General features: G+C 36.0%; 1 protein-coding gene across 2 annotated transcripts in view; it reads right to left on the bottom strand.

The window, feature by feature from the left end:
- The window catches only part of CERT1 (ceramide transporter 1), a 112,677-nt gene that overhangs the window by 88,974 nt on the left and 9,728 nt on the right, over positions 1 to 13,975 (bottom strand). For both annotated transcript variants that reach the window (XM_045847739.1, XM_045847738.1), the window contains exon 3: positions 105 to 221. In XM_045847739.1, coding sequence (XP_045703695.1) covers positions 105 to 221 — 117 coding nt within the window. The remainder of the gene's footprint in view (positions 1 to 104; positions 222 to 13,975) is intronic.

The raw sequence follows: 13,975 nt of genomic DNA, 5'->3' as shown, positions 1-13,975 counted from the left end.
AACTTACTTCTGTACTGCTTTAATCTTTACCACCCAAACAATGTATAACTTTTCAGTAACACATGGTGTATCAGGGGATGGAAGTAAACATTGGAGACCCTTACCTTGTGCTGTTCGATGGCATCTACCCACTGTTGTCTGTGATCTGGATCCTGAGCACGAAGATACCAAACGCTGTCATTTACACTAATATCAAATCGACACTCATCAAAATCATGAGGCTACGGGGGAAAAAAAGTAGAAAATGAAAAGCAAAACTAATTATATTCTTAGAAGTATCATACTCTATAGTAAAAACATGAACATACCCGTTCTGGCTGGTGGGACACTCTTATTTTTTCTACTCAAATAACTTTTGTGAAGATGTCTCAGATAAAGAGCACAGGAAGGGCATAGTTACCAAACACTAAATTTTATTCATCATTCCTACAAATGAGCTGACATAAACTACAAACATATTTCAAAAAAAGAGAGAATATTTTTCATCAAATGCTTTTAGTCAGCTTAACTGGTGGAAACACTACTCAAAGCACAATTTTTTTTAAAAAAGGTCCAAAATAAGTTTTAGGAAAGTCATTTACTACTTTTTTCCTGCCTCCAATAAGGTAAATTCTCATAACGAAGACTTTGATTTTATTAACTTTTATAAACAAGATATGGTTATATTTTATCACAAAATGATGTTAGCATTTCCTCTCAAGTATCTCAAATTAACTTCTAGGCTTTTATATGTCTTTGAAAGTAATGGCCAGAAGAGTTTTCAATAAAAAGCCGAGATAAAATGAACATTACATCAGACCTATATAGGATAGTTTGAGGAAACTGCCTGTATCAAAATGTAAAAATGTAATAGAAATGTCAATTATTTAGTTGTGTTTTACAGTCTTCATAAGAATACATAAAATTAAAATTTTATATCCTTGTTTTGTGCCCAATAAATGAATTAAAATATGACAGGATCACATCACATACCATGTCTTCATCCATCAGATAGAGAGTACAGCAAGTCCTCAATGTAACGAAACTTATTTGCTGAAGAGAAGCTACACACTGTACTTCCAGAGTTTATTATTTATTCTCTCCCCATTTAACAGCATCATCTTTTATCTCTTTATCAGTTTATTTAGCAAAAATAATATATCCCCACAATGTTCTTTAGCCTATGAAACAATTTCTTTTAAAATTTACATAACAGCCCTGATGGGTGTGGCTCAGTTAGCTGGGTGTGGTCCTGCCAGGCAAAAGGTTGCTGGCTTGATTTACAGTTGGGATACATGACTGGATTGCAGGTTTGGTCCCGGATCGAGGCGACTAAGAGAGGCAACTGATTGACTGATGTTTCCTTTCTCTCCCTCTCTTTCTCCCTCCCTTCCCTCCCTCTAAAAATAAATAAATAAATAAGATCTTTAAGATTAAGACAACAAATCGTGGTCTGACTGGCTAAAATATACAAAAACATTTTTTGAATCACTATGTGCTGGGCATCATGATTAGGACCATGGGTAGGAGGTAGAGTATGTTAAAACGATGCAAAAGGAAAAAACGAGACAATGCATACCCTGTTCAATAATTATGAAAACAGAAATGCATAAAAGACATTTAATACTCACAAACATAATAACTACTGTAAATTTAACTGAGTGCCAAATATTCAGAAATCTTACGAATGGAGTCCAGTTATTGAGAAAAACTTCTTGGAGAAAGTAAAGCATATACACTTTCTGAAGAACCAAGTAAATAATTTAACTTAATCAGTCTACTGTTCTAAGTAGCCCCCAAATCTGCTTTCTTGCACTATACTGTCTGCAACTTTTATAAATTTATGTAAATGGAATCAATATGTATTCCTTTGTGCTTCACTGCTTTTACTCAGTATAACACTGAGGTTCATCCATTCTGCTATGTCTCACCATTAATTCATTAATATACAGTAGGTGCAAATGGGATGAAAACAGGGCAGGCTTAAAGTCTATATATGACACAGCAGTAGTTCTTTAGAAAAAACATGGTACAATTAGTTAAGGTTTCTACTCAGTTGTACTTCCTTAAAACTGCATCCCACTCAACCTGAACTGTGGTACTACCAAAATCTCTCCTAACGTAGTATTTAAAATTCTTCAGGTTATTTCTAAAAATTTCTGAGTTTTCTGGTTGTTTTATTGTTTACCCCCATGTCCTGATCATAATGGTACATATCTCACATGTATTCATTTTGATAGCAGTAACAGTCTAATAAGATAATAAGATAACAGTCTGAACAAAAAAAACAAAAGCTGAAGAGAATACTTACTCCATGGAATAGTATACAGCAATTTTAATACAGTGTATGAAAGACTGACAGTATTTTAAAATTGTACGATTAGAGCTCACTGTCTTAATTTGCTTACCTATCAATTTTTCTATAAATCATATAATACTTCTGTTAAAAGATGAAGTTTATTTTGAAAATATGTAGAACTTGTAGTTAAAAATGGTAGACTAAATATATTCACCTCCATTCATTCATCAAATCCCATTTAAATAATAAGAAAAGGCATAAAGAAATAAATAGAAGAGAACAGCAAAAAAGATTTTGATCAAATTTTAGAAGACAGAAAGGAGATGAGCAAACTGGTATGTCACAGGCTACTAGGGAAACCTAAGTGTACAGTGGGGAGAAGACAGGCTAAGTAGCGAGTTTATTTGTGTCAAAGAGCCATAGAGAGAAGAAAAGAATGAGAACCAATAATCTGAAGTTCCAGGTTCCTCTGAAGCTACAAACAGAAGAATTGATTAGAAGTAGGAAACATTTAGTCTGCCTAGATACCATCTTGAAAGATAGTCAAATTATCCCTCTAGCAGAAGACTAGAGGTTTTCTATTTAGGTGTTTTGAATTTAAGGAACCCCTAAACTAAGGGCTATCAAGAAAAACTGAAGAAAAGGGTACAACATTTAAAGTAGGAAGATTAAGGCAAAGTCTGTACTGACTATTAAGACTCCCACCCCATTCTAATACCATATCCCTACCCAAAGCAACCAAGGCTCCTCCGGAACTGCGGCAGGTAATGTGTATGATGAACCTGGAAAATCTTGAGCCTAAAGGTAATGAAGTGCTATGGGGGGGGTGGGGGGGGGGTGCGCTCCACAGAGGCATGTCAAAAGGAACAGGGAATGAGCTTGAAGATATTTTTATTAGCCAAACATATAATAATTTTATCATCAAAATATGTAAATACAGAAATGGATTATAATCCACTGAATAAATCAAGAATAATGAGTCCATTCTGATAATAAATTGGACAAAAGGGCCTGGTTTTTTTTTTGTGTTGTATTTTTTTACAGTAGAATGCTGATAAATGTAGAAGGAGTTTGTAGAGTAGGAAAATCACCATTTTACCAATCATCATAGAAAAGATTGGGTGGGACAGGCAATATAAATAGCTGCAAAATCAAAAAGCCCTCTTCCCTGGCCTCCAGACTTTTACTCAGTCGCTTCCTCTATTATTTTCTTTCTTTCTCTTTTGGATTACAATTTTTTAAAAAATATTTTGTCCCATTACCATTTAGTCCCCTTATACCACCCTCCCCCCAGCAATCACCACACTGTTGTCCATGTCCAGTAGTCCTTCTTTCCTTTTTGCTCAATCCCTCCATCCTTTACCACCCCCATTACTGTCATTTATTCTCCTTCTATGAGTCTGTCTGTTTTGCTTGTTAGTTCAGTTTGTTCGTTAAATTCCACATATGAGTGAAATCGGCCTCCTCTATTATTTTCTCTTGAAAGCCTAAGATGCATCTCAATATATCTGAAACTGATCACCTGATTTGCCTTGTTCCCTAAACTTCTCCTCTTGCAGGATTCCAGAATTTTGTAAAAGGTAACTACCAACTGCTTAGACTTGAAATCATCTGACTCCTCATTTTTCACACCCCGTAACGTAGGGAACCACTGTGCTAATGGAAATCCTTCTACCTTGAAACAGGAGGAGACAATTACTATTCTTTATAATAAGAATGAAAGGGACAAAAAAAGACAAAAACATACATGAAAAGGTTAAATATACAGTATAACACAGTATATTTAGCTTCGCTATAAGGAGATTGTCGTGACAACAAAGGAAGTAACAAGTAAAATACCTAGAAAATGATTACCATAGTTACTCAGTACATTAAAAAAAACCCCACAAAACTTATAGTTAAAAAAATGAGGAGTGATTCATTGAAAAGGTGTGGGCTAGCTGGGCCCAGAGGAAAGACAGGCTTTTGATAGTGGAGGAAGGGAAAGACAGTCTATTCTCAAGAATGTAAAATTCAATGAGCAATGTTAGCACAGAATATCAAGGTGCCAGTTAAGAAAAGCAGCCAGGCTGGTATAGGGATGGTCATCTGTTCTCCCTATAACTACTCAATGTCTGAGATAATCACTATACTTAAGAGTTTCCCAAAGTCTGAACCTTTTACATCCACTGTCAATTCAGACTGCTAGCACCAATAGCACATTGAATAGCAATTTCTCTGCCTTTATGTATGACGACTCCATTCATTTAAATGTCAGATCGACTATCAAGGTCTTAAGAGCAAGCAGTTAAGAAAATGAGATGGAATAAACCACTAGTAATATTCACTCTTTACTTGAGCATAGCTATTTTTCTTGCTTTAGAAGAATAGTTCTTCATTTTAGCATGCATTGACATCACTTGAAGGTTTGTTAAGACAGGATGCTGGACCTCATTACCCAGAGTTCATGCTTCATAATGTCTGGGCTTGGGGCTAAGAATTTGTATTTCTAACAAGTTCACAGCTGATATTGATGCTACTTGGCCTGGAGATCACAATGTGAGGACAGTATCTTCTGCCAAACCTTCCTCTTATTTAATACTTCCTTGTTTTGAAGGGGCACACTTTTCAGAAGTAAGGTTTGTAGAATGTTTGTGTGTTTTTTAACTTTTTATTATGGGAATTTTCAAATATATGCAAAAATAAAAAAATAGGAAAATGCCACGTACTACTATCCAGCTTTGATAGCTATTAACTCAGTCACTCTTGTTTCCTCTATAAACCCCCCTAATACACACCCTCCCAAGTGGATTATCTTTTAAAATTTTTATTTATTGATTTTAGGGAGAGAGAGAGGGAAAGAGAGAAATATCGATTTGCTATTCTGCTTATTTTATTCACTGGGTACTTCTTGAATGTGCCTTGATCAGGGATCAAATCCACAACCTTGGCCTATTAGGACAACACTTTAACCAACTGAGCTACCTGGCCAGTGCCCCAAGTAGATTATTTTGAAGCAGATTCAAAACATACCATTTCATCTGTAGGTATGAGTATGTATCTGTAAAGTAAGATATTTTGAAAACCACAAAGAATAATTTTTTTAAGACCTTAGTATTTTAAAATGCTTTTATGTGCCTTAAAACCTGCTTGGTGGGCTGACTAAATACAGAATTCAGTGTCGAAAATAATTCTTCTGAAAAATGAAGGCTTGGCGCATTCATTGTGTTTTAGCTTCCAGTGTTGTTCTTTAGAAGTCCACAGTTGTTTTGAATCCTCATCCTTTGTTGTGATTGTTTTTTCCTCTGGAAGCATTCAGAATCATCTGTCTTTCCAGCTGTCTAACTCACCACAATGATGTGTCTTTAATATAGGTATTTTTTTCATCTATCATGCTGGACCTTTCTTGGCCCTTTCAATGTGAAAACTCATGTCCTTTATTTCTATGAATTTTTCTTGTATTCTTTCACTGAAAATTCCTTTCTCCTCTGATCTCTCCTCTTGATGCTCCTGCTGTTCAAATATCAAAGCTCTTGGCATGGGATGGGGTAAAGTGAGGTCTCAGTACCCAGTTCACATACTTCCCTTAATCTCCCTCCTTCAATATGATTCCTTGCTTTCAAGTGTTTCTAGTGCCTACTGCCCAAGTCACTAGGCCAGAGACCACTGTTTTATCTTCTCTACAGAATAAATCTCCCATCTTTGCCAGGTCAGGGGTAGGTCAATCACCCAATTGCCAGAGTTGGGGGAAGGAAAATCTAGGGATCCAACTACTTCTTAAATTTATACTTAATGCAACCTCCTTATTTTAAACAACTTCTACCCCAAAATTCTTATGTCAAGAGGTACCTTGTACCGCTCAAGTATTATGTGATTGTTACATAAATTTACTTCTAAGCTTCTGAAACTGATTGCTTAGAATTTGAGCTTCTCAGGTCTACTAACTTAGTACTTGTCCATACTTTTTCCAGCTTCTAAAATGATATCTTCTATTGTCTCTTCACCTGTTCTCCCTTTTTGGTTTTTTTTTTTTAACTGCTTTACTACTCTTTTCATGGATAAGAAGATTAAAATAGATGCATCTTTACCCAGAAATATTTCTTAATTTTTTAAAAGCCAAATGAAACCACCTGAATTCTTTCACAACAAGAGAAAACTCACTTTATAAAACTGGGTTTATATGTAAGTTTCCAGGAATCATTACCTGACCCTGTATCCCATCCTCAAGACATGATCGCTTTAGACAGCGCCTTAATTACTGGATGAGCATCAACTGGTCATGGTTTTGTACTTTCTTGGTTTCTTATAGTCAATTTATTAAGTGATCTTTTTAAAGTGATGAACCCTCACTAGTGGCGAAGTGTAATTATAAAACAAATAAATGTTGGATAATATAAAGTCTAACTTGGGGACCAAGAGAATATCTCATTCTCTATCAGCCATGGTCTTATTCCTTCAGTGAACCAATGAGACTTCATAGCTCTCAGTCCAATGAAGAAGATCAACAGAAATACCAACTTCCCTGAACTCACTACACCATGAGTTGTTAGGAGGTAGTTTACAGCCTAAGTCTTTGTTGCTTTAATTACACAAAAGTGTGCAATAGTAAACCCAAACTAAAAATTAAAATGAAATTTTAAAAAACCTGAGAAATGTTGCCTTTTGCACAGAAAACCAGTAATATTGGTATCTTTGCAAAACTATACCAGAAGATAAAGAGACTTCAAGGGCTTCTAAGAATTCAGAGCACAACGCTAGCAAAATATACATTCAAATATGTTTTTCTGATTGTGACAAAAATCAACCTGTTAGGTTAGCAGAAAATACTTGCCAAACTTGTCTAATTATAAAAATACAAATATGATAAAAATCATGGTATTCAGAATACATATATAAGAACTTTGATAATTCAATGTATTTTTTTTAAAAAACAGAAACAAAAGATTTGAACAGACATATTACCAAAGAAATACAAAGACCAAGCAGATGGAAAGATGTGCAACATCACTAGGAAAATGCAAGTAGAAACCACAATGAAGTATTACTATATACCTGTTAGAATAGTTAAGATTTAAAAAAAGGCAAGAGCTGACAAATATGTTGAGCAACTAGAATTCTCATTGACGACAGGCTATAAAATGGCACTGCCACTTTGGAAAACAGTTTTGGCAGTTTTTCATAAAGTTAAACATACATTTATCGTATAACCCAGGAATCCCATGCTAGGTATCTACCCAAGAAAAATAAAAACGTATCTTTACACAAAGACCTACACATGAATGTATAGAGCAGTCTTACGGTAGTCCAAAACAGGATAGAAATATATATGCATTAAGTGGTGAATGGACAAACAAACTGTGGCACTTAAATTCCGTGGAATCGTACTCAGTAATAAAAAGGAACAAGTTGAGGATACGGCAACAACAGGGACGATTCTCAGAAACATTACACTAGATGAAAAGCCAGACACCAAAAGTTGCATACTGTATGATTTCATTTATATAACATTCTGGAAAAGGCAAAACTACAAGCATAGTTGTTGCCAGGAGTAACTGTGTACAACTGGGTAGGAGGAAATTTTCTGGAGTAATGGAAGTTGTCTACATCCTAACTGTTGTAATGATTATGTGACTGTATACATTTATAAACACTATAACTGTACACTTACAAAGGGTGAATTTACTGGATACAAATTATATCTCAATACATCTGAGTTTAAAAAAACCCACAATATACCTCTTTAAAATTGAAATAAGGAAAAAACAGTCTTTCAGGAACATTCAGAAAGCATGTAAGAAGTTGTGTGTGTGTGTGTGCGCGCACACACAGTGAAAAAGAACCACTTGATAGAAGGAACATGCCTATAGGGATGCATGAGCATGTGTTCAAATATGACATGACACATACCTGGCTCTAACAAATCACCCGCATTTTATCCCCTTTAATAAAAGGTTTTGCTGGCTTCTTCTATACTTTCTTTTCTTAAAACAGGCTTTATTTCCAACACAAATTATTTCACAAAATAAAATTAAAGAAATTTGAGTGCCTACCATGTGCCAAGAACTGTTCAAGTGCTTTTATGTTATTTCATTTAATATACATAATCACCCCATTCTCAGATCTTATCCCCCCACTTTTAACCAGTTAAGAAAGGTGAAGCTCAGAGGATTTAAGTTTTATCTGCCCAAAGGTACCTCTAGCCATAAGAAGCACAGCCAAGATCTAAAGCCTAAAGTTTGACTTCATAACTCCTGAATAATACTTACGCACTCTGGAAATTAAGATAAAATACTAAATAAAAAACACTAAAAAAACCTGATGTATGTGAAGCTTAAAAGACCTTCCAGAAAACTATGAAAACAAGCCTCTTGTTAACTACTTCAAGCAGGCAAATCTAGAAAATTATGTGTAGTCCTTGCATTAAGGAAATCTGAATGATAAAATACAGACCACATTTATTAGAGATTTAATAGAAGGCATTAATAGTAAAACACAAATTTTAAAGAGTTGCTTTATAAATACTTAACAGCCATGTTCCTGCAAGTCTTACATAAAATAAAATGATTCAATATGCATTTTTTCCTATGCTCAGTGATATGTGATTTAAAAAAACACACCAGATGGTAATCAGGAGGCATGGGTTCTAGTCTTAACTCTGATACTTTGTGTGTGTAACAGGTTTGTGTGCTCACAAATTTATACAGTATGTTAAAGCTCTAACCCTGTATTATCTTAGCATGTGACTTTATTTGAAAATTGGGTAATTGGAGATGTAATTAGTTAGGATGAAGTCACAGTGGAGTAGAACAGGCCCCTAATCCAATATGACTGGTGTTCTAATAAAATGGAGAAACTTGGACACACATACACAGACAGGGAGAGTACTGTATGAACACAAATGGAGCGATTGGAGTGGTACATCTACATCTAAACATCAAGGAACACCACAAGCAACAGAAGAAACCAACCCTGACAACACCTTGATCCAGCCTGCTAGCCTCCAGAACTGTGAGACAATAAATTTACATTCTTTAAACGACCCAGTTTCTGGTACTTTGTTATGGCAACCCTAGCAAATGAATACATTTTTTAATTATATAATTTTGGGTAAATTATTTGAACACTCTGGGTCCCACATTTCAGTACGTATCCCTTTTTATTTCCTTCTCCCCAAACTTACCAAATATTTGAAATACTTCCCACTATGTTCAAGTTATTTGAGTTACATTATTAGAGTTATACTCAATTTACCTAAAGATGGAAGATAATATTCCCAAATGAACTGTGAAGCAGGTATCATTAATTTCTCAAGGCATAAATCTTACTACTACAAGATTCTAATTTATTTAGAAATTCACTGGCAAACACTCCTCAAATAAGAAATATTTATCTAGTATCTTATCTAGTGCTTTTACTTGTTGCATACGCCTTCCTCTTTCCTTCAGTTCTTACTAGCAGAGCTCAGTATAGCAACACTGCATGCTTGACAAAAGGCCAACTGCTGGGATTTCTCACTGACCTGGAGTTCTTTTATAATAACTATTTATGGCACTGCTCATCTTTGATGATGCTCAATTTGCTGAACATCATTCTATAGCACAACTTATTACTTTACAATTCCATATGCAAAAACTTTTCAGATCTACCCTGGCTGGGTGGGCACAGCTGGTTAGAACATCATCTTGTACACAAAAAGGTTGTAGGTTCAATCTCGAATTGGGGCGCAAGTAATTCATTTTTCGCAAAGTGAAAATGTACTGCTTTTCTTCTCCCACTTCTTTCACATTAAGGATTATTTCTAGGTAACAAATTCTCTCAAGAAATAACCTATCCCTTGAATGTATTTCACCCAATTTAATGCCACATAGCCAAAGAACATGATTTGAATAAATTAAGAATGACTTAATTGTTAAACCAAATAAGAGTGAGGTTAACAATGAATTAGGTTCCATCAGAAAAGATGGGCTCAGACACTAGGTTTATCAACTAATAATACATATTAATGAATGGTTACAGTCAAGTCACAACTCTTCAAGTCCAGATTTCTATATAAATCAATTTCATAAGGGTTTCTTGTGTGCAAAATTAATCATTGGTATTTATTTTTTGTCTTCAGAGATGAGGTGATATAACAAACTATATTTAAGAAAAGCAAAACAAAGAAAGAGAAAATGCCTATTTAATAGATATTAGCAATATATTTTTAAATTAACTCAAATACATATTCTATTTGTAAACTTCATTCTGAGAAGTTCACTAAATTCAGTCATATTTTCTAATTTCCTTGAAATATGTAACAATGAACCTGGAGGCCCACAGGCAAGGGGCAGACTCAAAGCTGAAGGAATTCAGAAATGTAAATGCTTGTGTTTCTCCCTACCACCTTATCACTGTGTCTATGACTACCACTCAGATTCTGCTGTCTCATTGGCCGTTTTACCTTCTCTATTAAAACTTAGTCCAATGAATATTTTCACTAGGTCTCTTCCTAATCTCTCCTTTCAAAGTGTTCAAATTGTTCCACTTGCCTAGCCATTTCTCTGACTATGTACTACAGTGAAAGAGCTGGAGGAGCATTTGAAATCTTGCTCCCTGACATACATCCTCAGTTTGGCTCAAATAAACTCAAAAATTCTCTATAGGTTTGGGAGTTTCTTACGTTGACATTTACTTAGCATAGTTAGCAGGATTCCAAAGAAGCCCATCCAGGACTATACTACCCTGGAAATCTGGACCCAGTGCTAGGTATAAGCAAAAGCCCTTTGTGCCCCACCAGCTCTTCACTCCACATCAGGTGAACCTGCGTGCATTTCTCTCAGAATTGAGGGCCTCCTTGCTTTAAGTGGGAGGCCATGACTTTATTAGCGCTGTTCTTAGAAAATCCTCAAGGTGGATAAGGGTTGAGATAACCTAGGGACAGTGAAATAAATAAATAAATAAATAAATAAGGGGCTGCTGCTTTTAATTTGGCTTACTAGATTGCTCAGTGAGTCTGAACAAACTCTTTGATGGTTTAATGAGAGACTAAACTCTCTCAGCTTCAAGAGAAAGGAAACCTGCTTCCCCATCCCAATGGGGTGATAACAATTGTTTCATACCCCTGAATCTGGAGTGGCAGAGATGGGCATTGGGCGTTGTTTACTGTGGTGGCACAGCTCATTCCAGACAAGCCATGGGGGGAGCCTCAGGGAGAATGGCAGGGCTCCCTGGAATGGGTTCACACCAAGAGGGGGGCCTTAGAGAGGAACTCATGCCTTGCCAAGTATTGTGGTTCTGGCGGCATCTTGTAAGCTCTAGCTAGCCCTTGCTTAGGTATCCTTAGGTGACAATCTTTGTGGGGTTGCCTAAGGAAATTTTTCCTCCAGGAAAGAAAGGAAAAGATACAGGAAAAGATATCCTATATTGGACATCCCTATAGGACTCCCCTATAGGGCAGTCCTATATGAAGTACAGAGGCATATGGGCTGATTTTTCCTCCAAGTCTGTTCAGACTCTACAGATCTCAAATTAACATGGAAAAGCGTGTCTCTGAGGCCAATGAGTCCCATGATTGTCAGCCTCTCATTATTACTGAGATGGCCAAAATGAAGATCCTTTGATACTTCTAAATTAATTTTGTGCACAATTGGAAAGGTAGCTACAAAATTAGGCAGAATATGTGAAAAATCTATTTGGTCTTTCAAAGCTTCAAAGAGGATTTAGATAAATAGGTCAACCTGTGATGTTGTTTAGAAGTCAACTAAATTCTTTGAGGCATTAAAAATGGCCACCTTTATTTTAAAAGGAGGAAGATCACTTGGAACTTGATTTGTTAAGGAAAGATAAGTTGTAAATGCCTCCAGGGCATTAGGATTCAACTCTTTTTAAAAAATAAACTAGTGAGTTTTTCTTCCCCATGGCTAAAAGGTCTGTCTCTGTGTCTCTCTTTATATGTTGTATATGTGAGATAATTTTCTACCTCCAAATGGTATTGTTAAAATCAATTTAAAGGCAAGCACTTATAAGAAATGGGTATTCTAAAATTGTCAGAAATATGAAAACTAACACAAATCTTTTTTAAGTTTATGTGATCTAAGATTAATCCTTAGTAAACAAAAGCTAGCGTAAGTTTGTTGGTTTAGGTAAAACACACACTGCCTTTATTTAAGTCCATGTTAATAATTGACTTTATGTCTATGAAATATGTTCCTCCAGTTTGTAAAATGTCTTATATTTGCCAGTAAAAGTCTATTTCTAGCAGTTATAAAATGTCTTCATAAATTTGCCAAGCTAAAAAATGGTTAATTGCTTAATTACTAATTTTCATTAGAAACTAAAGTGTTAAGGGTTAACAGAGGGGAAATGGGAGGGGATAACTGGGGAAAGAGTGAAGGGTTTTCAGGAACAACTATAAAGGGCACATGGACAAAAACCGAAGAGGGGGTGGAATCAGGGGAGGGAAGTGGGGATCGCTGGGGTGGGGGTGGAGAGACGGGGGCGGGGGGAGGCAGACAACTGTACTTGAACAACAATAAAATTTTAAAAAATGAAAAAAAAAAAAAGAAACAAGTTTTACAGGTTAAAATCCCAATATATGTAGAAAAATTTTAGGGTGTAGGGTATGGGCAAACAATGGTTGTAAACTAAATAGGTCTATAAAAAACCCAAGACGGCAGCTTGCTTCTTTCTTGCTCTCTGGTTCCCCATTTTTTGGTTTTTGCACTTCTCCATGCGTCACAGTACCTTTAAACTAACCTTAGATGAAGGAACTTAAGAGCCGACATTATTGAAAAGAGACATCTTAAGCCCTGGCTGGCATAGCTCAGTGGATTGAGCGCGGGCTGCGAACCAGTGTTGCAAGGTTCGAATCCCAGTCAGGGCATATGCCTGGGTTGCAGGCCACGGCCCCCAGCGACCGCACATTGATGTTTCTCTCTCTTTCTCTTTCTTTCTCCCTCCCTTCCCTATCTAAAAAATAAATAAATAAAATCTTTAAAAAAAAAGAAAAGAGACATCTTATACTATTGCCAAGGTTTGATAGAGTCACTTCAAGAAAATGTGAAGTTGGTAACCCCTTCCTTTCACAGAGAGCTCCCACGAGACAGAGACGTTAAAGATCATTTGACCGCCACCTGGAGATTTTGTTTAATGAAAAGGGCCTCAAATAAAAGACACTCTCCAGCCTCACTGGAAGGGACCTTGCCAGGCACTTGTGAACAGACATATTACTCCTGTTTACATGCATCAAAGACACACCTTGAGGACAAAAAGCAGCTGACACCAGGGGTAGATGACTACCCTAAGACATCAACAAGACTTGTACATCTACAGATTGATACTGACCTCAGCAACCATTCTGTTTATCTTTACCTGACTGCTAATGATATTAGTCATGATAATAGTTGTATTTATTCTTTGGGTTTCTCTATATAGTCCAACTATTTATGGTTACTGAACATGTATAACTGTTAATGCTCTTCATGACTTATGTAAATGTTATACTAGACGCCATATATAGAAAAATGTGACAGAAACTTTTATCATGATAGTCCACAGGACAAAAATGATCCAGAGTCTATTTTTCTCAATGAAGGCCATTAAGATCTTGAGATGGCACAGAACATGGGCCCAGAATCTCAAGAACAATGGAAAAGAAAAACTGCAGAATCACTCTGCTGCCCCTCACCTGATACCAAGGACACCAGGAAGCCAGAAGAAACATTGATAAGCCAACCACAA

Source organism: Phyllostomus hastatus, unplaced genomic scaffold (genome assembly GCF_019186645.2).
Source record: "Phyllostomus hastatus isolate PE091 unplaced genomic scaffold, TTU_PhHast_1.1 phas_contig_58, whole genome shotgun sequence".
NCBI classification, from domain to species: Eukaryota; Metazoa; Chordata; class Mammalia; order Chiroptera; family Phyllostomidae; genus Phyllostomus; species Phyllostomus hastatus.
The sequence above is the reverse complement of the archived record's forward strand: the minus strand, read 5'-3'. Positions and strand labels throughout refer to the sequence as shown.